Genomic DNA, 27,274 nt, shown 5'->3' on the forward strand with positions numbered 1-27,274 from the left:
CCAAGTTGTGGCAAAATGGCTTAAGGACAACAAGGTCAAGATATTGGATTGACCATGACAAAGCCCTGACCTCAATCCTGGGAGTGCCTTCTGATGAAGATCATCAAAGGTAAGTGAATATTTATGGTGTTGTTTCTAACTTTGTTGATTCCAAAATGGCGGCTATTCCTCTGGCTGTTTTGGGTTTTGAGCTCCCTTCTCAGATCATGCTTTTTCCGTAAAGTTTTTTTGAAATCTGACACAGCGGTTGCATCAAGGAGAAGTCTATCTTTAATTCTGTGAATAATGTTTATTATTAGTATTTCTGCAAAATCACCCAATGTTTTGGAATCAAAACATTACTGCAAATAACGTGCCAATGTAAACTGAGATTTCTGGATATAAATATGCACATTATCGAACAAAACATACATGTAGTGTGTAACATGATGTCCTATGAGTGTCATCTGATGAAGATCAAAGGTTAGTGATTCATTTGATCTATATTTCTGCTTTTTGTGACTCCTATCTTTGGCTGGAAAAATGGCTGTGTGTTTTCGACTTTGCGGTGATCTAACATAATTATATGTTGTGCTTTATCTGTAAAGCATTTTTGAAATTGGACACGATGGGTAGATTAACAAGATGTTTCTTTCATTTGCTGTATTGGACTTGTTAATGTGTGAAAGTTACATATTTCTAAAAAATATTTTTGAATTTTGCGCGCTTCCTTTTCAGCGGAATGTTGTCGAGGTGTTCCGCTAGCAGAACCCCTGTACTCGAGAAGTTAAACAATTTAAAGGCAATGCTACCAAATACTGAATGTATGTAAAGTTCTAACCCACTGGGAATGTGATGAAAGAAACAAAAGCTGAAATAAATCATTCACTATAATTCTGGCATTTCACATTCTTAAAATAAAGTGGTGATCCTAACTGACCTAAGACAGTGATTTTTTTACTAGGGTTAAATGTCAGGAATTGTGAAAAATTGAGTTTAAACGTATTTGGCTAAGGTGTATGTAAACTTCTAACATCAACTGTAACTACTAGCTATGTAAAAGTTTGATGGAAGAACGCCCAGTGCTGCTTACCTGAGATGCCATCATCATGCAGTCCTTCGTAGGTGTCCACTATGACTTCTTTTGTGTCGGAAAAAAGTTGCTTTCAGAACAATGATTTTTGATTGAATTTTTAAAAATGTTTTGTTCTCGACAAAAAGACACAAATGTACGTCCATTGCATATAACAATTTGCCTGTGAATAACCACACCTTCATACAAACGTGCTACTGTATGCAGAATTCTTGAATCACAACCGAAAATGCTGCCATGTCCTGCCAGCACGCCCACAATTCACAGACCAGATTTGCCCAAACGACCAAGGGGTAGCTTGCTACTCAATGTAATAAAGTCATGACTTTTCAAATAAGTTACCTTACACGTTATGTTGGCTGACAATTTATTAGCTATGCTGTCCTTACGAACCACATAGCATATCATGACAGCAGTATGTACCGGTATGTTAGCTAGCTACCAAACGTTAGTAGTTATACATCAAACTTGCCAGTATATTAACTATAGGCTATCTAACTACCCAACGTTTATTGACTTGATTATTCCTGTGATTCTTAGCTTAGCTAAATGGTATAGTCGTAGTGCGTTCTCAATAGACATTCGGGTGCTTTCGTAAATTCTATCTATAGGCTGGACAATAGAATGCGTCAAAATTCACCCAAGGCTGAAAAACAGCTTAAGCTGGAACACTAGCGCGAGCCCATAGCAAATGAATGGAATCAAATGTTTGCAGATCCTGTTTTGACTGGAGTGATGCTTAGAATTCCATTTCGCCTAAATGGCACACAAAAATGTATCCTTTTTTATTTTACCACTACAATCTGTTCGTCAGACAAAACTGGAAAAAACTACTTGTTTAGAAAGTAAACATTCGAACCTCGAAGTTGTCAACTGTGCTTATGTCTGCGTATTGAGAAAACTTTATATATTTCTGGTCTAGCGATCGATGACAAATGAGCTCGCTGCCCAGACTTACATAATTACAAAGAGGAGATTCTCCTGATTAAAATGATGCCCGACTTGAAAAAAATCTAAATATACACAGTGAGATATTTGGCGAAATAGACCGGCATGCCTCTCCATAGGAAAACAATGGGGGAGCTCAGCGTTCCAAGGGCAAAAAGTATTTTGGGGCTAGCATTTTATGACAACCTAGCTACTTGCCCAGGCTTCCATAATTAGAAAGAGGAGATTCTCATGATTTAAAATGGCGTCCAACTTGAAAAAATCCAAATATACACATTGCGAGATATTTGGCAAAATAGACAGACATGCCTATATTTCCCCCATAGGAAACAATGGGAAGACCGCAGAGTTCCAATATATTTTTTTGTTTTGATTTTAACTATAAAACAATGTGAGCAGGTCTCATTGCCAACAATAGCGAAGCAGGCATTGTGACGTTGAACAATAAGTTGGGAATAGAACGTTCGGAAGGCGAGTTGGTGCCACAGTGCTCAATAGAACTAATAGGATCTGACAGGGTGAAAAATGCGCTAAAATAAGGCATGTTTTTTAGAGATTACTTCAAAACGACGGCAAGCAGCTGGAAAATATGGTCATATTATGAAACTGGGCTCCACTGCGGATGCAATTAACTAGTTTTTATCAGAAAAGAACGTTGTTAAAAATGTAATATGTCTAGCCTACTATCTACACGGATTTCAGAGCACTCTCGTCTGTGTACCAGAGCACAGAATAATTAATTTACGAGCGCTCAACACCTGTTGAATATGGCCGGTGTCAGTAAATGTTGGCAAAAGCATAATTAAATTGTTTCCAGCAGCACAGTTACAGTCACCAACACTCTGGTTAACACGAAAACTGCCTTACCAGCTCTGCTAGGGTTAGTAAATCGGTCAGAGTGGTCACATTTGTGTCTGGAAGTAGCTAGCAAGCTAGTCAATGTTAGCTTGTGTGCTTTACTGCTGTTGTAAGGCCAGAACGCTCAAATCAAACCTACTCTTTGGCCCAAACATCCAGTGTGCACTCCGAGAGCGAAACGGTCTGAATTTACAAACACCATACTATCAATCAAATTAATTAAGCAAATTAAATAAGCAAGTACCAGTCAAAGTTTGGACACACCTACCCATTCCAGGATTTGTCTTTATTTTTTGTAGAATAATAGTGAAGACATCACAACTATGAAATAACACCGGTCTCCCGCGTGCCCTGCATTCTGTAGTACAGACATGGCCTGCTCTCCCTTATGTAAAGAATTAGGCACTTTCCCATGTTTACTAAAGTATGTATTGTAGACTGCACAGTAGCCTAATAAACAAATAAAACACATTTTGTTAGTCCTACTATTGTTGGGTCTGCGTATGCATAAATGGGGATCTTATAGGGTTATTGTGGAATTTTGCTGTTATTGTTTCCCAATCTTGTATTTCAAGCATGTCCCTTGAAAACTGTCATGTAAAAATCTTAATTTCCATTCAGGTAGAAATGGGCAATAATAATCTACTATAATAATGGATGGCTCTTTGTAAGGACAGCTCTCTGAAGCTCAGAAGTCCAGTCTTTTGTCTATGCGAGCCTCATCTCCAACTTATAAGACAGGAAAGAGCTGAATGCTTCACACGTTTGGTATGTCTTTCTAGTGCGTGCCAAGCTGCATGTTTAGCCCACAAAAATGCTGGGAAGATTTCCAGTCCCAGGCCAACTCCGCTTCAGCCTCCGCAGTCAGCATTGACTGAACATCATGGTGGGTGTTTAGGAAGGGATATCAGTCACTGGGGTAAATCCTGTCGTTTCACTGAAATGTCAGAATTTTACTGAAATGTTTTCACTGAAATGCCAGGATATAGGATCAGCTCAGATACTGTACCAGACAGACCGGACAGATCTGTAGTTCCCCCAGACCATTCACCCAGAAAGAGAGAGAGCTTGTGTCTGTGGGTCTCATTGTCTCCCTCTCCACAATGGAACATTGTCTAGGGCCCTTTCTCAAAGCCAACATTTTTGCTTCTCACTCTCCGGCTCTCTGCCTGGCTCGTCACTCTTGTGTGTGCGTGTGTGCTCTCTACTCTCTCTACTGTCTCCCCCATATCTTTCATTGACATTTTTGCTCGTTGGAGTCATGTAGGACCACCCTGTGTTAATATAAACCTGCTCCACCAGCCGAGACACATATCCTGGCCCTTAGCTTTCCTTTCTCCTTTCCCTCCTCTGTGGTTGATCAACATCCCACCCTCGTAGTTGTACTTCCAATGACAGTGTGACGTGTGTGTGTGAGACATTGTCTTGTATGCACGTCTCCATCCGTTCTAGATTTCTCCAGAAAAAAATCCTTCCTCATTCTGAAACAAGAACAAAAACAGTGGGTTGTCTACCACAGTGAGACTAACCATACTGTACTGTAACACACATATTTTAGTGCTTTTTGATAGCTGAGGAAATATTTTGCAACTACTAGGTCTACATGCTGAGAGAGGCTATTTAATGGCCCATGTGTGTAATGACACAAAGCGATGTGCTGAAAGGGTTAACCTTTCCCATTTCCTCTACATGACAGCCTTTGTTGCTGAGCTCTGCTCCATGTCTGAAGGGTCTGTGGGCTGTGACCTAATTGCATGAATCCAACAGTGACTAGGGAGTGGGGTTAGCAGGACTAGCTGCATAAAGCATAGCTTATTACCCAGCCAGCAGCTGACTCATATAATGATAGCCAATTATAAGGACCTCGGTTTCATTGATTATACAGTAAGGGTTCAGCATAATGAGATTAGATTTATGGATCCCTTATCAGTCGGTGTTGGAGGTTATGTCAGGGCAATGGAAGTATTCTTTCTTTAAAATGTAAATTGCAGTGATATTTCCATCTCCTGTGTTTCTCCTGCTAATCGGACAATACACACACCAGGTTTAAAAAAAAAACAATAATGAAAAGCTGGTAAATACAATTGGCTCTGGCCAATTGTCCAGGAGAAGAAAAGATCCCATTGCGAAAAAAAGCTTTTTAGCCTATTCATTGATGGAAATACCAGTCTATGGAAATATGTTTGACTGGACATGCTTATCGGTCTATTAGTTCATTTGAATAATTCAGTGAAATTAAATTGGCGCGTGTGTATTCGTTACGTATCTTATGTATCACACTCGTACGTCGTAGATACAGAGCCTTTGAGCGGAACATCTGTCAGACAGCGCAAGAGCTGCTACTGCAGCATCTCAAACAGCACACATAGGCAACATGGCCTGTGCGTCACACACCACTTTGTAGCCTAGCCAAAATCAGACTATATCTGTGGAGGCAATTATTTTATATCAACTTTCATTTTTCAGTAGCCAAAATCACAATCAAAGTCATATTAGCAACCCATGCTACTTGTTGCATATTATACCTCGCTTCTTTCTAAATTTCCAACCGATATTTTCATGAAACTGCTCGCATCTGCAGTGTCCTTTTTTTTTGACAACGGTGCTTTTTGGCTAATTGCATTATGGAACGAACATTCGCGTGTAGCCTACTGCCTTGTGTGCAATGCTGCGGTTAGAATGTGAATAGTTTATCAACATTTTAAGATAAACGTTCTGATCTGTTGCATCAGTGAAAAGGTATGTAGCCTAGGTCTACTGGTTGTATGAATTTGGGATCTATCGTCCCACAACTGTCCCTGAGTCTGGAATAGGCTATTTCTTTCTCGACAAGCTGACCTATATAATAGGTAAACTTTTCTTTTATGGGGGATCGTAGATTGACAGGCTAGTGAGTTTGCTGTTTGTTACTCACCTTGTTGGCTGAGGAAAAGTACATTTAGACAGTTATTCTAACATCTTCAAAGTGCCCATCAGAATTTGGTAAGGACCATACATCATTGCATCCTCGACTTGCATGTTCTGTTAATATGAATGAACATAATCTAAATGTGATTTCTGTCATTCTGGGTTCGGTAAATTTCTCAAATGTTCGGCAACACATTTTCCTAACGAAAATCCTGACGCAATCCTGATAATATGGAGTCGTTGAGCAGTCTTGCCATTGGCTGAGATGTATGGGAAGATATTGGACTGTGTTCTTGTTGAGATGAGAATATGACATGTTTTCATGATTCAGTTACAGGCCGTTTCCTGATGATTCACACTGTAATAAGGAGCCATTTGGAAAACCATTTCCATTTCCTCACACCATGTAATATCCTGTAATGTTAGATAGTGAGTGTCAACAGGATGGACACAGTCTCCCATAGTCAGCACCACCACCACCCCCTGTGGGATTTTGAACATGACTTCACCACCGCTTTCACACAATACCAAGGTCATGGGGATAGTACTATGAACTCTTGGTGCACACTGACTGTTCCCATTCATTGTTTGAGGGGTGCTGTGTTCTGTTCCACTCCAACTACCAAGGAAAGATATTGTTGACAGGATGTTCAGGAGAGTGAGTGAGAAACACTTAACTAGCCTGGTCCCAGATCTGTGTTTGGTCAACTATCAGGGTCATTTGTCACACAAAACATTGTGAAAATGCATTGGCAAGACCGCACAAACAGATCTGGAACCAGGGTAAGCCTAACCAGGCTAGCCCTAGGAACCACCACCAGAATCAATCAGGCAGGCTTATGAATCAATAAGTAAGCATGCCATATTTCCCCCAAAGCATTATAGTAAGTGGATCCATTATGCATGCTTGAGTGTATGTCATCAGTTATTGGCCGATAATCCCTTAAATCTCCAGAGGCCTGGTGTCCAGTGGAGGGGGCAGGGGACGGACTGGACAGGTGGCTGGCGAGAGCATGTTAGATAAATTAGGGTTGTTGTGATTTACAACCATTAGCTTAATCCATGCAGATCTGATCTGTCAGTTACTCTACAGGAAGAAGACCACAGTGTCCCCGTACAATTTCATATGTGTTGCTGTACGTGGACAAGCTCAAGTGGTAGCTGGGGAGGTCAAGCATACAATATATTGTCAAGGCAGGGTTTCCTCTGTATTCAATCTTGCTGCCCCACCCCCCACCCCACACATACACACACAAAAAGCAGAGACACTTTTAAGATCAGAGTGACACATTACAACATCAGATCATCCGAGAAACCTCCAGGGTAGCTAGCTATCTTGTAATCCTCCCCACCCGCTACCGCTGTTGAACAACATCCTAGAGAAAACACTGAAAGGGAAGTTGCAGTGTAATTTCCTTGGTCTGAGGGGTTTTCCCTTTCTAGTGATTCTATTTCTATGTCCTCAACACCTCCTCTGGCCTTCTCCTGAGGCCTTAGCCAAAGACTTATCATCGCAGATGCCCTCCAGCCACACGGCCTCAAATCCCAGCAGATTCCCAGATAAGCCCTGGTGCTTTGGTGCTGTCCTCCCCGCCAAGCACTCCCCAGTGTTTAGTTCTCTCACTGAGATTGACACCTCAGTGTTAACAGCCAAATCCCTCAGGGACGAGGGAAGAATGGGTGCCTATCAGGTTATCCAAACAGTTCAGTCTCAGAAAAGATGCCATTAAAAGGAACAATAACAATTACCAGTGTAGAGTGGAGGAAGAGATGTGGCGTTTCGTAATGAGTAAAGACTTGAAAAGGCTGGAGGTTTTGTGGGTCAGAATGGATTTCTGGCAAGAAGGATTTTCGTGTATTTTCTCCCAAGTGCCGAATGAAAGCAGTATTATACAGACATCTGCTTGAAAGCTGTCCCCAAGTTACAGCTTTGAAATATTAGCAGAGAAGGCTGACACGGAAAGCACATTCTCAGAGATTCAGCTTGGATAAGAGAACAAAACGTTGTCTTTTCATAAGAGCATTTTCATTAAAAAAATGGAGGTCAGGCATGGGACATTTCGGTTGAGATTTTAAATGATATTTCAGTATAATTATAGTGTTTGACAGATTATTGTAGCACTGCATCAATCATGCAATGTTAATGCTTGGTACTGTGTTACTGCTGTAACTGCACAGGTCATTTGACCCATAAATCTGTCTGTCAGACATTTTCTCTGTCTGAACGGTTGCTAAAATTAGATGATCCAGATGTTTTGCCTATTTGTATGGCTTACAGTGCCCTCAGCTAGGTTAAAGTTAGCCATGATGTTACTTACATTATTCAGGCATCACAAAATCTCTAATAGGGGAACGAATGTCGAATTGACAATGTCAGAAAAAGCAGTAGCCTCGGTGTAAAGAGCCCCGGTGTAAAGAGCCCCGGTGTAAAGAGCCCCATGTGTAAAGAGCCCCTGTGTAAAGAGCCCCTGTGTAAAGAGCCCCATGTGTAAAGAGCCTCTGTGTAAAGAGCCCCATGTGTAAAGAGCCTCTGTGTAAAGAGCCTCTGTGTAAAGAGCCTCTGTGTAAAGAGCCCCTGTGTAAAGAGCCCCTGTGTAAAGCTCAAGCTCAATCTTTTGATGTCAGTGAAAAGGATCAGCCTTTTTTTCTGACTCTCTTCCTATTTCTTTGACATACTTTGACAAGATGGAGTTTTATGATATCATTGACAATTTAGTGCTTTCATTTGATGTACCACAATGAATCTTCATAAAAATTGTGATTATGTTCCCTCTCTGAACAAAGGCTTGTGTTTGCAGTCTCGGTGGTCATGTGCTGGACCAGGACGTCAAGACGGACATTCTGAATAGAGAGGGAACTGTAGCCTCCCTGCACTGTTGCCGCTCATAACAACAGTGCTCTCTCTGTCTCTCGGACATGCTCAGTGGGTGTGTGGAGACATACAGGATGGCTCTGTGGTCTTTGGCAGCCTAGCCCCAGTCACCTAGCCAATCCATCTCATGAAGGTTTGTGTAATCTGAGCCCTCCGTGTGATCAGGCAGGCCAGGGGCAGCTGCTCTCTCCCCTGGGGTCAGGACACCCTCTCAGGTTCACACCCGGGTCACAGCAACAGTGACACTGTGACTAATTACACAATTAAGTGCCATTGATTTATTAGCTGTAGTTTCTCCATATTAATGTAGGAGTTCATTGATTGGTGTGTCATCGATAGTTATTGTTATCGATTCATGCTAATTGATAACTTGCGTTGTGCATTAATATGTTAGTTGCTTACATTTCCCAGCTGAAAAGAAGTTGCCATTTTAGAATGCAATCTGTCACCGCCGCTTTCAGACTGAGTGAAACGTTTTAGCTCGGAGGTGCTTCGATAGCAGCTTTTACCCTCAGGTACGAAAGTGTTGCTTTAGAGGTGGGAGGTAGAACATTCCTCCAGTGATATCCATGTCAAGACCTCAGACACAGATGCTTCACAGGGTAATGGACTGCGTGAAAAGGGCAATCAGGAGCCTGGAGAGTTAATGAGGAGTCACCTGTCACTGTATTTTCTGAAGTACATCCCCATGCCAAGCAGAAGTCACTGGGTTGATTTGGTAGTCTCGAATTGGCTCTGGGTGCTTAGATTATTGATTTAAAAACCTCTCTGCATTGAGAATTTACTGTTGATGCAAACAGCATAGCCATCCTACACGCTGGTTCAAAGCTGAACTCAACGCTTGTAGTTGTTTTTTAAATTTAAGGTTTGGCTAAAGGCTAAATGTCACTGTTCTTAGATTTTCATATATATGAACAATGACCAGGCAGCAGTATGGCAGTAAGGCTAGGAACAGAATAACATTCTCATGGGCCAGAGGTGGCTTATTTGGTTTGAATGTCTCAGCTGAAGAATGTCTCCATTCTCTCTATGGGCATATTGAGAAGATGGGATGCATGTGGTCAGATTAAATGAAAAATATCTCCTCAGCTCCAGCTCTGGGACTGCCTGGCTGCCTGTGAAATGTTGGTTGTTGTTGATCGCTGCCAGAGTTAACGTCTCTCTTTCTCCCAGGGAGGAACAGAAAGTATGTGCACGCCACATGTTGTTCAAGGCTCAGCAAGATACCTAGGGTTCCATGTGGTGCTGCAGAGTTCCATGTGTTACTGTATAACAGTTTTCTGGCTAATGGCATCCGGAGAACCTTGTTATGGTTTAAAAAAGGGGGGAAACAGGAGGTGGTTCCAACAGATTCACAGCTTCTTATCCAACAGGACCGTGCAAAATCCTTACAGGACAGTGCTAAGTCCTTACAGGACAGTGCTAAGTCCTTACAGGACAGTGCTAAATCCTCACAGGACAGTGCTAAATCCTTACAGGACAGTGCTAAGTCCTTACAGGACAGTGCTAAGTCCTTACAGGACAGTGCTAAGTCCTTACAGGACAGTGCTAAATCCTTACAGGACAGTGCTAAATCCTCACAGGACAGTGCTAAGTCATTACAGGACAGTGCTAAGTCCTTACAGGACAGTGCTAAGTCCTTACAGGACAGTGCTAAGTCCTTACAGGACAGTGCTAAGTCCTTACAGGACAGTGCTAAGTCCTTACAGGACAGTGCTAAATCCTTACAGGACAGTGCTAAGTCCTTACAGGACAGTGCTACTTACAGGACAGTGCTACTTACAGGACAGTGCTAATTCCTGACAGGACAGTGCTAATTCCTGACAGGACAGTGCTACGTCCTGACAGGACAGTGCTAAGTCCTGACAGGACAGTGCTAAGTCCTGACAGGACAGTGCTAAGTCCTGACAGGACAGTGCTAAGTCCTGACAGGACAGTGCTAAGTCCTGACAGGACAGTGCTAAGTCCTGACAGGACAGTGCTAAGTCCTGACAGGACAGTGCTAAATCCTTACAGGACAGTGCTAAATCCTTACAGGACAGTGCTAGCCTATACCCTGTGTCCTCTCTGTCACCCTTTAAATTTCACTCAATAATATCAGACTTTCTTGACTATTGCTTTTGCCAGTGTGAACAGTGTCAAATGGCGTATATTTTCTTTGTCAGCCAGGGCTCCTGAGTGGCGCATCTCAGTGCTTGAGGTTCACTACAGACACCCTGGGCCGGCAGTATCATAACCGGCCGTGCCAGGCTACATGGGTATGGGAGAGGTAACGCTGGGCTGATGCCAGGCTACATGGGTATGGGAGAGGTAACGCTGGGCTGATGCCAGGCTACATGGGTATGGGAGAGGTAACGCTGGGCTGATGCCAGGCTACATGGGTATGGGAGAGGTAACGCTGGGCTGATGCCAGGCTACATGGGTATGGGAGAGGTAACGCTGGGCTGATGCCAGGCTACATGGGTATGGGAGAGGTAACGCTGGGCTGATGCCAGGCTACATGGGTATGGGAGGTAACGCTGGGCTGATGCCAGGCTACATGGGTATGGGAGAGGTAACGCTGGGCTGATGCCAGGCTACATGGGTATGGGAGAGGTAACGCTGGGCTGATGCCAGGCTACATGGGTATGGGAGAGGTAACGCTGGGCTGATGACAGGCTACATGGGTATGGGAGAGGTAACGCTGGGCTGATGCCAGGCTACATGGGTATGGGAGAGGTAACACTGGGCTGATGCCAGGCTACATGGGTATGGGAGAGGTAACACTGGGCTGATGCCAGGTGCGTAGCAGTGATGGGAGAGGAAAAGGTGCAGAAGGAACACGGTCAGAAGTTCATCCTCGGCAGGAAGGAGGGTTGGTTGTCTCAGTCAGACTCAGGCCAGCCAGCGTTCTGCCCAGTGGAGTGGTAGCCATGATATCTACAGTAAACCCCTGTTGATTTAGGAGAGGTCAGTGTGCAGTCAGGCGAGGAAACATAAGAGCTAAGAAAACAAACCCCCGTCTCTACACTCCTCATCCTCTTTCCTCCAGCCGTCCATCTCAATCCAGACAACATTCTGGATTAGGGAGGTTGAGGAAAGGACTTGTCCTTAGCCAACCAGACCACTTCTAATTCCAGTTCCAGAGATGAGATATCACTGTTTAGAGCTTCTCTGTCAGGCCAAAGTGAGCTCAGCTGGTCTCTTCATGCAAATAAGCTACACATCCCAGTGCATGGCTATGGGGAGTCTGTGTGGGGGAAATACAACACATGCTGTGTTGTTTTCACACTTAACATTCAGGTTTGGTAGACTGCTTGCTGGCTCTAATCTGTCAGTCTCGATAGGTGTGCCAACTGCCAAATCCTGCCCAGGCATCTGTGCTAGCTAGGCACACTGGCCATAGATTGCCGACTGGGCATCGCAACTTTGGTGGCATGCCTGGCCTAGTGCCCTCTCTTCCCTCTGCAGTGGAAGACAGGGAGATCAGACGCTGTTGGTAGAGGATGGCTGTGCTGCTTGTCTCCCGGCCATTCGATTAATCCACCGACTCCGTTCCAATCGTAGAATGTGGGACGGAGTATATTGTTTGTGTGGACTCAAACTGAGCGTCATTTCTCAGTCTTATGGAATCTACTCTCATATGATGCAGTCTGACCAAGAGATCCAAACATGTTTTATTGCAGGGTTGTATTGGGTTTTATTGCAGTGTTGTATTGGGTGTTATTGTAGGGTTGCATTGGATTTATTGCAGGGTTGCATTGGGTTTTATTGCAGGGTTGCAGGGCTGTATTGGGTTTTATTGCAGGGTTGCAGGGCTGTATTGGGTTTTATTGCAGGGTTGTATTGGGTTTTATCGCAGGGTTGTATTGGGTTTTATCGCAGGGTTGTATTGGGTTTTATCGCAGGGTTGCATTGGGTTTTATCGCAGGGTTGCATTGGGTTTTATTGCAGGGTTGCAGGGCTGTATTGGGTTTTATTGCAGGGTTGTATTGGGTTTTATTGCAGGGTTGTATTGGGTTTTATCGCAGGGTTGTATTGGGTTTTATCGCAGGGTTGTATTGGGTTTTATCGCAGGGTTGTATTGGGTTTTATCGCAGGGTTGTATTGGGTTTTATTGCAGGTTTGTATTGTGTTTTATCGCAGGGTTGTATTGGGTTTTATCGCAGGGTTGTATTGGGTTTTATCGCAGGGTTGTATTGGGTTTTATTGCAGGGTTGTATTGGGTTTTATTGCAGGGTTGTATTGGGTTTTAAACAGATAGTTGATACTCTTGTAGGGTTTCAACATTCTGTGTCTCATAGCTGAGGGTATAGGGGTGAATGGGGTGTGTGTTCTGGGTCTCATAGCTGAGGGTAGAGGGATGAATGGGGTGTGTGTTCTGGGTCTCATAGCTGAGGGTAGAGGGATGAATGGGGCGTGTGTTCTGTGTCTCTTAGCTGAGGGTAGAGGAGTGAATGGGGCGTGTGTTCTGTGTCTCTTAGCTGAATGGGGTGTCTGTTCTGTATCTCATAGCTGAGGGTAGAGGGGTGAATGGGGCGTGTGTTTTGTGTCTCTTAGCTGAGGGTAGAGGGGTGAATGGGGCGTGTGTTCTGTGTCTCATAGCTGAGGGTAGAGGAGTGAATGGGGCGTGTGTTCTGTGTCTCATAGCTGAGGGTAGAGGAGTGAATGGGGTGTGTGTTCTGTGTCTCATAGCTGAGGGTAGAGGAGTGAATGGGGCGTGTGTTCTGTGTCTCATAGCTGAGGGTAGAGGGGTGAATGGGGTGTGTGTTCTGTGTCTCATAGCTGAGGGTAGAGGGGTGAATGGGGCGTGTGTTCTGTGTCTCTTAGCTGAGGGTAGAGGGGTGAATGGGGTGTCTGTTCTGTGTCTCATAGCTGAGGGTAGAGGGGTGAATGGGGCGTGTGTTCTGTGTCTCTTAGCTGAGGGTAGAGGGGTGAATGGGGCATGTGTTCTGTGTCTCTTAGCTGAATGGGGCGTGTGTTCTGTGTCTCTTATCTGAGGGTAGAATAGTGAATGGGGTGTCTGTTCTGTGTCTCATAGCTGAGGGTAGAGGGGTGAATGGGGCGTGTGTTTTGTGTCTCTTAGCTGAGGGTAGAGGGGTGAGTGTTCTGTGTCTCTTAGCTGAGGGTAGAGGGGTGAATGGGGTGTCTGTTCTGTGTCTCATAGCTGAGGGTAGAGGGGTGAATGGGGCATGTGTTCTGTGTCTCTTAGCTGAATGGGGCGTGTGTTCTGTGTCTCTTAGCTGAGGGTAGAGGGGTGAATGGGGCATGTGTTCTGTGTCTCTTAGCTGAATGGGGTGTCTGTTCTGTGTCTCATAGCTGAGGGTAGAGGGGTGAATGGGGCGTGTGTTCTGTGTCTCTTATCTGAGGGTAGAAGAGTGAATGGGGTGTCTGTTCTGTGTCTCATAGCTGAGGGTAGAGGGGTGAATGGGGCGCGTGGGTTTTATTGCAGGGTTGTATTGGGTTTTATTGCAGGGTTGTATTGGGTTTTATTGCAGTGCTGTATTGGGTTTTATTGCAGGGTTGTATTGGGTTTTATTGCAGGTTTGTATTGGGTTTTATTGCAGGGTTGTATTGGGTTTTATTGCAGGGTTGTATTGGGTTTTATTGCAGGGTTGTATTGGGTTTTATTGCAGGGTTGTATTGGGTTTTAAACAGATAGTTGATACTCTTGTAGGGTTTCAACATTCTGTGTCTCATAGCTGAGGGTAGAGGGGTGAATGGGGCGTGTGTTCTGGGTCTCATAGCTGAGGGTAGAGGGATGAATGGGGCGTGTGTTCTGTGTCTCTTAGCTGGGGGTAGAGGAGTGAATGGGGTGTCTGTTCTGTGTCTCATAGCTGAGGGTAGAGGGGTGAATGGGGCGTGTGTTTTGCGTCTCTTAGCTGAGGGTAGAGGGGTGAATGGGGCGTGTGTTCTGTGTCTCATAGCTGAGGGTAGAGGGATGAATGGGGCGTGTGTTCTGTGTCTCTTAGCTGAGGGTAGAGGAGTGAATGGGGTGTCTGTTCTGTGTCTTATAGCTGAGGGTAGAGGGGTGAATGGGGCGTGTGTTCTGTGTCTCTTAGCTGAATGGGGCGTGTGTTCTGTGTCTCTTATCTGAGGGTAGAAGAGTGAATGGGGTGTCTGTTCTGTGTCTCATAACTGAGGGTAGAGGGATGAATGGGGCGTGTGTTCTGTGTCTCTTAGCTGAGGGTAGAGGGGTGAATGGGGTGTCTGTTCTGTGTCTCATAACTGAGGGTAGAGGGATGAATGGGGCGTGTGTTCTGTGTCTCATAGCTGAGGGTAGAGGGGTGAATTTGTCGTATGTTCTGTGTCTCATAGCTGAGGGTAGAGGGGTGAATTTGGCGTGTGTTCTGTGTTCATAGCTGAGGATGAGCAGGGTCAGGTAGCAGAAAAGGCTGTCGTCACTTTACTCAGAGCTTCTCTCTCTGAGAGGCCTTGGGGAGGACTGGCTGAGGGTTGTCATTTTGCCTGGGTGGAACACAGTGAGCGTGGCAGGAAGTAAAGGAATAGATTAGATCCTTTTGTTATTTTGATCCTTTTGTTATTTTGATCCTTTTGTTATCTTGATCCTTTTGTTATCTTGATCCTTTTGTTATCTTGATCCTTTTGTTATCTTGATCCTTTTGTTATCTTGATCCTTTTGTTATCTTGATCCTGTCACACTTTGTCGGAGGCCTAATGCTCTTTTCTCAGCCAAGGGAATGAGAATTATACCTCCATTTTGTTGCAGACTTTTCCTTCTCGATTTAGCTATTCGATTTCATTTTCTGATTACCTGTCCCCCATTGGCCAGACTACATTTTGCTAAGCAATTGACCAACTCAGCAGTGTGTCTAGCTTCCAACCTGAAAACTACTAGACAGCCAGTGTAATCAGACAGCTAAGCCCCAGGAAGTAACTAGTGTAATGGAGACCATGGAGTTCTCTCCATTCAAACTGCTCAATGAGTTGGTGGGCTAAGGGGTGTGTGTGTGTGTGTGTGTGGTTGAGACGGACCTCTTAGACACCATAAGCCGTCTCAGCCATGTGATTTAAAAATTGCAGTTAGGGCTTGGGCTACGTGTTACATGAAAGGGAATTAATGCACCAGATGACAGTAGCATGCTCTGTCTCCCAGTGGTGTGTAATCGAAGCATAAATGAGTAATTATTTCTGTGTAGATGTGTCAGGTCTATGAGGCCATTAGTGCAGATGTGTGTTGAGGAACGTCTGAGGGAAATGGAGCAGCAGCAGCATTACACTCTCATCTAGTCAATGTTTTACTGTGGGATTCTAGTACAGCACTCTCAGAAAAGCAAACAGTGCAGACTTTAAGAGGTAGTAATATAAGGCTTCAAGAGTGAAATGAGACCTCCGCAACTTGAGGGGTTTGGAAGATTGAAAACACACACTGAAGAAGCACGTGTTGGGGGGAAGGACACTTTTTTGTCTGCTCTGAAAATAGGTTAGAATGTATTTGTTTTAGAATGGCATAGCTGTGGGCACCTGTCTGACCCTGCATCACACAGTGGCTAAGCAGAGGAGGTCTTGGCAGGGCATGGGGTATTAGGAGACAAACAACAGTAACACTTTATTTGGATAGTCCATCTGTAAATGCTCTACAGACTATCAGTAACATTTCAACTAACTATCTACTAACCCTAGCCTAATAAGTGTGACCCAAGCAGCTAGCTAAGAATAACCCTAGATGCAACTTATAGGGCAAGCTTGCTGCTCAGCAGAGCCAAAGGGAGTCCAGGCAATCTTCTCAGAGACCAATCACCCATTTATTTGACCAGGTACATTGACTGAGAACACATTCCCATTTACAGCTACAACCTGGGGAATAGTTACAGGGGACAGGAATGAGCCAATTGGAAGCTGGGGATGATTAGGTGACAGTATGAGGGACAGCTTGGGAATTTAGCCAGGACACCAGGGTTAACACCCCTACTTTTACAATAAGTGCCATGGGATCTTTAGTCAGGACACCTGTTAAACAGCCCATCCAAAAGACAGCACCCTACAAAGGGTAGTGCCCCCAATCACTGCGATATGTTTTTAGACCAGAGGAAAGAGTGCCTCCTACTGGCCCTCCAACACCACTTCCAGCAGCAGCATCTGGCCTCCCATCCTGGACCAACCCTGATTAGCTTCAGAAGCAAGCCAGCAGTGGGATGCAGGGTGGTATGCTGCTGGCCATACACAAGGACCTCAATTAGAGAACTAAAGCAATCAGTATACCAAAAAACTGCTGTCATACCCCAGACAGGAAGTGCCTTTGTCACAATAGGGCCCTCTCAGACAGATCAGGGACCTCCTCCCCAGCTCCTCCCCTCTGTCCCCTCAAACCACTCTCCTCCCTACTGACTGACGGTAGACACCCCCGTCAGATAATGTCACCCTAATATTACCCCATCTAAATGATAATTTTAAGAAATATCAAAGGAAAATGTAATTGAACGGCTTACTGGGCCCACTGTATAAATCATTTCTCGAAGTTGAGATGAAAGAAACTGGGCAGTGGGCAGCATAAAAGTGTTCTCACTCATGGTTGATATCAAACAGTCCAATGATCACAAAGGATCACTTGAAGCTAATGCTCTGTTCAGTTTTGCAGCTGTTCTCTCTCATTTGTATGCTGGGGTGTTTTGATATTGTCCACTGGTTGATTTGGTCCCACGCTAGGGGGGTTTGGCTACCGGTAGGTGCGTCTCAGCTGGCGATTGGTCTGGTTGTGTCTCTGTGGTTCAATCAGTGTTCAGGGGTCAGTAGCTCAATTCCTGGTCCTGTCTCTCTCCTCTGCAGCCCACCAGCTCATTACTCACACAGGGCAGGTCAGGCCACCAGGTACCAGTCCACCAGGCAGCTCTGCACCAGGCAAAGCTGGCCCCGCCCCTCTCAACTCTCAGGGGCCTCTGGGTCAGCTGTCAGTCCTCTCCTCAATCAAGTCCATGTCAGTCTGGCCCTGCCTGCTTACTGATGACAACGATGGAGCTGAAGACTACATTTTGAAGTTTGGCTGTGTATGGGTGTGTGCTTAGGCATAGGTGTTTTGGGGTGGCAGGTAGCCTTGTGGTTAGAGTGTTGGGCCAGTAACCAAAATGTTGCTAGATCAAATCCCTGAGCTGACAAGGTAAAAATCTGTAGTTTTGCCCCTGAACAAGGCAGTTAACCCACTGTTTCTAGGCTGTCATTGTAAATAAGAACTTGTTCTTAACTGACTTTCCTAGTTAAATAAAAATATAGGCTAAATACATCTAATACAACTCCTGCCAACAACCTCAACTCTCTCCAGGGCAGATGTCATGTGAATTCAGTTAGCATGAGAAGTGGCCCATGAAAGAAATAAGGAAAAACAGAGGTTATTTGGCATCACCTCAGCCAGTATTACAACAGCAGCTTGTTTGTCTTTTTGCACACACACACACACACACACACACACTGCTCCAGATCTAGAATGTTCCATGTAAAAAAAACACTCCCATATTCCTGCTAGGCCAAGCGATTACCTCCAGCACAACAATCCATCTGTCCAAACATGTTAGTGACTAGCTGGCGCTGTACTCATGTCTGTTGTGACTTTATTCTAGGGCTGACCCCTTTTAGTCGAATGGTCGATTGTTTGGTCCATAGGCTGTTGGTCGACCAAGATTTCTTCAAGATTTCTTTGCTACTGATTTCTTCAATCAGTAGCCTGTCTGAGTGGACTAATCCATTGCAGAGGCCTGTCTGAGTGGACTAATCCATTGCGGAGGCCTGTCTGAGTGGACTAATCCATTGCGGAGGCCTGTCTGAGTGGACTAATCCATTCCGGCGGCCTGTCTCAGTGGACTAATCCAATGCGGAGGCCTGTCTCAGTGGACTAATCCAATGCGGAGGCCTGTCTCAGTGGACTAATCCATTAGGGAGGCCTGTCTGAGTGGACTAATCCATTGCGGAGATCTGGTGATCTGATACTATTTCTGATTGTCTCAACTCACCATCACTATGGAGCTTCTCAAAGTAATTTTGAAAAAGCAAGTGAACAAGTCTGTTTTTACATTCATTGAGAATGACAATAGTTCCTCAACGTAGCATATTTAAAAAATCTTTCCAGCTCTCTACTTTTCGATAATAACTCAGCAGCTGAGCTCACTGGCACTGGAAACTCTGAGGGACAGAATATTTGATGCAACATTGTAAGTTTGACCAAGTAAATACAATAGTTGATTGAATGTTTCCAGTTCCTTGCCATCAGGCCATGCGTAGCCAATCGGATTCATGGGATATTTTCTACCTGTGGTCTGTAATGTTTTTATTTGTTGGCTTTATGTAGGCTATTTTTACATAATGGCAATAGAAGTTACTTTCAGATTTGGATAATTTTCATTTAGAATTTTGACTAGCCACATGACATTGATTTTGAGATATGAAGACTTATTATAAATTAAATTAAACTGAAAATCCTAACTGGCACGCAGATCAGTAGAAATGGTAGAATAACGTCGCACTCCAAATGAAAAAGGTTGACGACCGAGGGTGTAGCGTATTACCTGGCAACTTCAGGAGTGTAACGGCAGAATCTGCGAAGACCAGCAGCAACGGGAGGTGAAGGATCAGGAACAGGTTTTTTGCTTCTGGTTGGGCTCCCGAGTGACGCAGCGGTCTAAGGCACTGCATCTCAGTGCAAGAGGCATCACTACAGTCCCTGGTTTGATTCCAGGCTGTATCACATCCGGCCGTGATTGGGAGTCCCATACGGCGGCGCACAATTGGCCCAGCGATGGCCGGGGTAGGCCGTCATCGTAAATAAGAATTTGTTCTGAACTGACTTGTTAAATAACATTTTAAATATTGATCTCTGGCTCCCTCTTTAGTAATTTGTGTGTCTTCATTTTTAATCTCAGTGCTTAAAGCATCAGACAAGCTCAGTAGCCTACATATAGTTGATTTTATTCAAACATAGTGTGTGTCTACATATGGAAAAGTACACATTTAAAAATTTAGACCACTCGGTTGATGGAAAGAACAGATGAATCTCGGTCAACCAATATTATTTTTAGCCGGGGACAGCCCTATTCCATTCATATTTCACTAGACATCAGTACACACCTTTAACACTGTGTTGAGTCATATACATCAATGTGGTGGACATAGCACTTCCTGGTGGTGTGAATGAGAGAACTATAGACATGTTTATTGTTATTGAGTGGCAGTAAAGGTGTATTGATTAGTTACTAACAGCAGTGGTCCATTGATTAAAGGCTACTCAGCACAAGAAGTGGTCGAGGCTGGAACACCATGTTGTGTCATATAACCTACACACTCCCTGAAGTGTGACTGCTGCGGCCCACTTCGGGGATGGTTACCATGGTGACGAGCCTAGGGACACTGTGCGCATCCATTATGGAAGTCATGTGCAGTGAGACGGGGCGTTGGGCGTGAAGGGCCTGGGGGCCAGGGGAAGCAGCTGTCCCTCAAGCCAGCCCGACCACAAAAGAGACACATCTGGAAGGCTAACAGCTGCAGGGGTCCACTCCATGTTAGCTCTGCTAGGCTACTGCAGAGGAGAGACGTGTTGCCTGCAGGGGTCCACTCCATGTTAGCTCTGCTAGGCTACTGCAGAGGAGAGACGTGTTGCCTGCAGGGGTCCACTCCATGTTAGCTCTGCTAGGCTACTGCAGAGGAGAGACGTGTTGCCTGCAGGGGTCCACTCCATGGGTCCACTCCATGTTGCAGGGGCTCTGCTAGGCTACTGCAGAGGAGGGACGTGTTGCCTGCAGGGGTCCATTCCATGTTAGCTCTGCTAGGCTACTGCAGAGGAGAGCTGTGTTGCCTGCAGGGGTCCACTCCATGTTAGCTCTGCTAGGCTACTGCAGAGGAGAGACGTGTTGCCTGCAGGGGTCCACTCTAGTTCTCTGCTATGGACAGGAGGGAAAATGCGCTGCACCTGTGATACAGGACGTTTTTGAACTAAAGCCCTGTCCAACCTAGCTTGTCTATGCTTCACTGTTGTCCTTTATTGCCAATAACAATAGTTATGTAATAACAATATTATTGATTAGAAAAAGGCATACTGTAGGAACTAGGAAGAGTGTTTACCATACACATGCTCAGTCACAAGAATAAGAGAATAAACTGCAAATGCTTTAAAAAAAATGGGTCACCGTTTAAGCATCACGCATTGCAGACACATGGGAGAGTAAAAGAACCATGACATTACAAGGGTAGTAACTCTGTCATGCTCTCAGAGGCATGAGCAAAATATAGCTCCACAAAAGCAGAGCTGAGGATGCCTGGGACCCAGGTGTTATCATGTATTAACGTGGCTATGTAAAACTGACATCAGCTATGAAAACATTATGAGTTACTTGCAGTAGGATTACTGGTGGGTGCGGTCAGTAAGCCTAAACGTCTCGAAGGGGAATCCGTTTAGGTCATTAACCTGTTGAGTGTAGGGGGCAGTATTTTGATGTTTGGATGAAAAACGTACCCAAATGAAACTGACTATTTCTCAGGCCTAGTATCTAGAATATGCATGTACTTGTCAGATTAGGATAGAAAACACTCTAAAGTTTCCAAAACTGTCAAAATATTGTCTGTGAGTATAACAGAACTGATATTGCAGGCGAAAACCTGAGGAAAATCCAACCCGGACGTGCTGTTTTTCCTGAAAGCTCTCTGTTCCATTGCCTGCCTTCGCTCCATTTATAGGGATATCAACCAGATTCCTTTTCCTATGTCTTCCCCATGGTGTAAACAGTCTTTAGACATAGTTTCAGGCTTTTATTTTGAAAAATGAGCGAGAAAGATCACATTGCGTCATTGGATGGCTGGGTGCCAGCAGCGTTTTGCATGCACAACAGCTTGGAGCAGACATTTTCTCTCTCTCTCCTATTGAAGAAGCTACAGTCCTGGTTGAAATATTATCGATTATATATTGTAAAAACAACCTGAGGATTGATTATAAAAAAGGTTTGATCTGTTTCTACGAACTTTACGGATACTATTTGGAAATTTCGTCTGCCCGGTCGTGACCGCTCGAGCCTGTGGATTTCTGAACATAACGCGCCAACCAAATGGAGGTATTCTGAATATAAAAATAATCTTTATGGAACAAAAGGAACATTTATTGTGTAACTGGGAGTCTCGTGAGTGCAAACATCTGAAGATCATCAAAGGTAAGCGATTCATTTTATTGCTTTTCTGACTTTCGTGACCAATCTACTTGGCTGCTAGCTGTTTGTAATGTTTTGTCTGCTGAGAGAGATGTCCTTACATAAACGCTTGGTATGCTTTCGCCGAAAAGCTTTTTGAAATCTGACACGCCAGGTGGATTGTTGACGAAAATGATCCCGGTAACGGGATGGGTTAACAGGGGAATCAGTTTAGGTCATTAACGGGGGAATCCATTTAGGTCATTAACAGGGGAATCCGTTTAGGTCATTAACAGGGGAATCCGTTTAGGTCATTAACAGGGGAATCCGTTTAGGTCATTAACAGGGGAATCCGTTTAGGTCATTAACAGGGGAATCCGTTTAGGTCATTAACAGGGGAATCCGTTTAGGTCATTAACAGGGGAATCCGTTTAGGTCATTAACAGGGGAATCCGTTTAGGTCATTAACAGGGGAATCCGTTTAGGTCATTAACAGGGGAATCCGTTTAGGTCATTAACAGGGGAATCCGTTTAGGTCATTAACAGGGGAATCTGTTTAGGTCATTAACAGGGGAATCCGTCCCCTACTCAGGTCTTCCAGTACCACCAACAGTACATATTTTTGTCCGGGGTTGCAACAAAAATGTGTACTTTTGGGAGTACTCGACGACCGGAGTTGGGAAACACTGGTTTACTGTAGGTTATAAAAACACAGACATATGGTATTGATTAGGAAGGACTGTTTGGTATTGATTAGGCAATATGGTTGGAATCCATTAACTTCTTCCAATATTCCCTGTTTGGAGGATTCATACATGGTCCAGTTGAATGGGCATACAGTAGTGACAGTAAAGACTCTGGCTGTGGGGGCAGAGAGGAAGACAGTGGCAGACAAGAGCACGTGGTTGTAGGAGCAGAGAGGAAGACCGTGGCAGACAAGAGCACGTGGTTGTAGGAGCAGAGAGGAAGACCGTGGCAGACAAGAGCACGTGGTTGTAGGAGCAGAGAGGAAGACAAGAGCACGTGGCTTCCTACAGTATTTCCCCCTGAGCCTTGAGACTTGCATGCTGTAGCCTGAGTTAGCCAACCGGCCTAATTTAGGTGGAGAAGGAGGAGGGAGAGAGGATAGGGAAAAAAAGATGGGGTGAGAAGAGGGAGAGAGAAAGACGGGAAGAAAGGGAGAGAGATGGAGCAGGCCTGGCAGCGACTCATGGCCGATATATGACACAGTTACTTTCATCACAGAGAGAGAGAGTGCTGCAGTGCTCTCTCTATCTCCTCTTGTTCTAATGGAAAACGTGCAAGGGACTTAATGCTGCTCGCTGCTAATATGGAGATACATACACAGAGAGCTAAGAGGGAAGAAGAGGCTATGATGTGTTTTCTGATTTACACTGACTGACTCCAGTCAAGTAAAAACGTTCCCAGTCCCACAGGGCAGACAGTGAGAAAGTAGCAGATATAGATGTGTTTCACTGAGCTGTTATGATTACATTACAGCCCTCCTCCCCGATCCCTCCCTATATCAGTCATCTCGCCCTGTGATGTGGTCTCCAAGCCATCTGAGGAAGCTGCCCCAGTGCACACCCACAGCTGAAGCATGTATAAACAGTGGTGTGGGCTAGGAGTGGGCTGTGGCAAGGATAGGGCACTCCTTCACAGCATGGCAGAGGTAGAGGTTCCCATATGCTCTAGGGTGTGGTGGTGGCGGTGACTAGATGAGGGGTTTTTGGGGTGCGACTGTACCACAGCTCTACAGAACATCCAGTCACTCTCATGTCTGAGTTCAATTGTTCCCAGCCAGCATCTCTTTTTCATTTAGCCAGTTAACACTCCCCAGAGTACTCCCAAACCAGCCTGTATGTCTCGGCTTGAACATGTCTGTGTTCGGATCCAAGAACCTCACTGCCAGCCTAAGATTTATGTAACCCCCCCACTCTTTCCAAGGACATGGGAAATATGTGGTGTGTGTGTATATAGTGAAAAAATGATAATACATACAATGTTACTGTACTAACGAAGTCCTGTTTTTTATCTTGCAGGGCAAACATTGATGAAGTGGAGACGGAGGTGGTAGAGATTGAAGCTAAACTAGACAAGGTAAGAAATATTTGTTTTATTATCTCTTTATCTTTTTAGCAATCCACAGGAAGCCTTTTCAGATATCCTACATCTCCTATTATCCCTGTAGTATAAGCCATATTATAAACTGGCTGGTTCGAGCACTGAATGCTGATTGGTTGACAGCCGTGGTATATCAGACTGTATCACAGGTATGACAAAACTACTCTAATTACGTTGGTAACCAGTTTATAATAGCAATAAGGCACCTCAGGTTCTAGTGGTATATGGCCAACATATCACAACGGCTAAGTGCTGTATGCAGGCACTCTGCGTTGGCCATATACCACACTTCCTCGTGCCTTATTGCTTAACTAAACCACTGTTGTCCTGCTAACTGTTGGCTTCTAGTGCTCATAGCATATACCATATTTAAGTTATAGCATATACCATATTTAAGTTATTTTTAGTTTACAGTACATCCCATATCCTACTGTACTGTTAATGAAATGAGATTAGAGACATACAGGACTGTATATGGTAGGATTAAAGGATGATGGTGATAGTAGCTAAAACCTCTTAACCTGCTACACTACTGCCTAGAGTGCCCAGTTTACACACACACACTGATTAACAAAGTGGCATGCAGCCCTCCAATCTAGACAATCTGAGTAGGACCAGTAGACAGGTTGGAGAATCCTACTATTGTACATTTTCACCCATCAGTATAACATTGTGTGCTTGTTGTAAGTTTGTCTTTGTAAACCACTGAGTACTGGGTGCAACTACAAAGGAAAGCATAATCTCACTCAGATTACTTGCTTAATGTTTCAGCAGCTCAGGTTTGTGTGGACTAAACGTGACGTCGCGGGGCGGAGGAAAGGGAAGAGGACTGACAACATTAGAATGCATTAGACTGGCTTTCAAAGCACTGGGTTACCCTCTAACGAAGGAGCCTGATGCTTTGGGTTACCCTCTAACGAAGGAGCCTGATGCTTTGGGTTACCCTCTAACGAAGGAGCCTGATGCTTTGGGTTACCCTCTAACGAGGGAGCCTGATGCTTTGGGTTACCCTCTAACGAAGGAGCCTGATGCTTTGGGTTACCCTCTAACGAGGGAGTCTGATGCTTTGGGTTACCCTCTAACGAGGGAGTCTGATGCTTTGGGTTACCCTCTAACGAGGGAGTCTGATGCTTTGGGCTATTCTCTATAACGAGAGAGTCTGATGCTTTGGGTTACCCTCTAACGAGGGAGTCTGATGCTTTGGGCTATTCTCTAACGAGGGAGTCTGATGCTTTGGGTTACCCTCTAATGACGGAGCCTGATGCTTTTGGTTATTCTCTAAATGAGGGAGCCTGATGCTTTTGGTTATTCTCTAAATGAGGGAGCCTGATGCTTTGGCTAATTCTCTAAACGAGGGAGCCTGATGCTTTGTGTTAATGCTAATGATGTCACGAGTCCATCTGTTCTGTTTGACCGTGAATTATGTGTCGGGAGGTTAGTCTGCTGCTTCACTAACATCACTGTTGGTATCCTGCAGTGGGCTCCAAATGAGAAATGACGGTGAAAAGTGCAGAATGTTTCTGTTTGACAGTATGTGAGGGTAAAAGGCTATTTGGCTCGTCAGGTGTCATATGGTGGTTAGCATATAGTTCATACATACTGTAGCTTACATCTTCTGGTATTAACTGTTGAGTAATAAACATACGTGAGAACCATATATCAAGTGTTATATCCAAGTTACTCATATGGGTTTGAATTTGCCTCAACAATGTTAACTCTCACCAGAAGCCCAAACCACTAGTGTACTATCACAATACAAAGGGCATTACCGTACACAAACATGAGTCAAACCACTAGTGTACTGCCACAATACACAGAATAAGGGCATTACTGTACACCAACATGAACCCAACTGTCAAACCACTAGTGTACTGCTACAATACACAGAATAAGGGCATTACTGTACACCAACATGACTGTCAAACCACTAGTGTACTGCTACAATACACAGAATAAGGGCATTACTGTACACCAACATGAACCCAACTGTCAAACCACTAGTCCTGTCTCTTCCACCTTTTATTTTCCCTCCCGTAGGGAAACAGGTAGGACTCTCCTCTCAACAGAAAACACTGGCAGCCCATGTCCAGTTCACTCCCAGTTCTACAGGGCTTTGAGTGATTAACATGAGAGGATAGGGTTGGTTGGCCAGCCCTGAGTTGAATCTGGCTAGCAGCTGTTAGGAAAAGGCACTTTTCTTGAGAAGAGTATCTCGAGCAGGGTGAGAGTGAGAGAGGCTGGCCTTGATTCAATGTCTTGCGAATGTAGAAAGAAACAACAAACATTGTAGTGAACCATATATTAGGCTACATGTCAAAAGTTCAGTTGTCAGCAGTTAAACAGTGTGACAAGTATTTGAAAACCTGCAAAATTGTCAGTGTTTCCTACTTACAAAGCATGTAGAGGTCTGTAATTTTTTATCATAGGTACACTTCAACTGTGAGAGACGGAATCTAAAACAAAAATCCAGAAAATCAGCTCCACATGTTTATAATAAAACTGAAACTCAGCAAAACAAAACAAACAAGCACAAACGAAACGTGAAGCTATACGAATAGTGCAGACAGGCAACTAAACATAGAACAAGATCCCACAAACACCAAAGGGAAATGGCTACCTAAATGTGATCCCCAATCAGAGACAACGATAAACAGCTATATCAGGCCAAAATAGATATACAAATACCCTTAGACCTACAAAACTCTAGACATACAAAAACCCTAGACAATACAAAAACCCTAGACAATGCAAAAACTAGCATATCCACCCTAGTCACACCCTGACCTAACCAAAATATAAAGAAAACAGAGATATCTCAGGTCAGGGCGTGATAGCCGTTGCCAGAGAATTTAACATTTATTTCTTTACCAATGTCGTTTTAGAGAATTTGGCAGTACGTCCAACCGGCCTCACAATCTCAGACCACGTGTAACTACACGTGCCCTCCACATCCGGCTTCTTTACCTGTGGGATCGTCTGAGACCAGCCACCCGGACAGCTGATGAAACTGTGGGTTTGCACAACCCAATAGTTTCTGCACAAACTGTCAGAAACCATCTTGGGGATGATCATCTGCACCCTCAACATCCTACCAGGGTCTTGACCTGACAGCAGTTCAGCATCATAACTGACTTTAATTGGCAAATGCTCACCTTCGATGGCCACTGGCACGCTGGAGAAGTGTGCTCTTCACGGATGACTCCCGGTTTCAACTGTACCGGGCAGATGGCGTGTATGGCGTCGTGTGGGCGAGCAGCTTGCTGATGTCATCATTGTGAACAGAGTGCCCCATGGTGGCGGTGGGGTTATGGTATGGGCAGGCATAAGCTACGGACAATGAACACAATTGCATTTTATCGATGGCATTTTGAATGCACAGAGATACCGTGATCAGAT

General features: G+C 44.5%; 1 protein-coding gene across 1 annotated transcript in view; it reads left to right on the plus strand.

Annotated features, from left to right (window-relative positions):
- LOC115132431 (arf-GAP with coiled-coil, ANK repeat and PH domain-containing protein 3-like) overlaps window positions 1-27,274 on the plus strand; it is a 91,474-nt gene that overhangs the window by 16,466 nt on the left and 47,734 nt on the right. The window contains exon 2 of the mRNA XM_029665075.2: window positions 23,797-23,854. Within this exon, the coding sequence (XP_029520935.2) occupies window positions 23,797-23,854 (58 nt within the window). The remainder of the gene's footprint in view (window positions 1-23,796; window positions 23,855-27,274) is intronic.

The sequence above is a fragment of the Oncorhynchus nerka genome, linkage group LG7 (assembly GCF_034236695.1).
Source record: "Oncorhynchus nerka isolate Pitt River linkage group LG7, Oner_Uvic_2.0, whole genome shotgun sequence".
Classification (NCBI taxonomy): Eukaryota; Metazoa; Chordata; class Actinopteri; order Salmoniformes; family Salmonidae; genus Oncorhynchus; species Oncorhynchus nerka.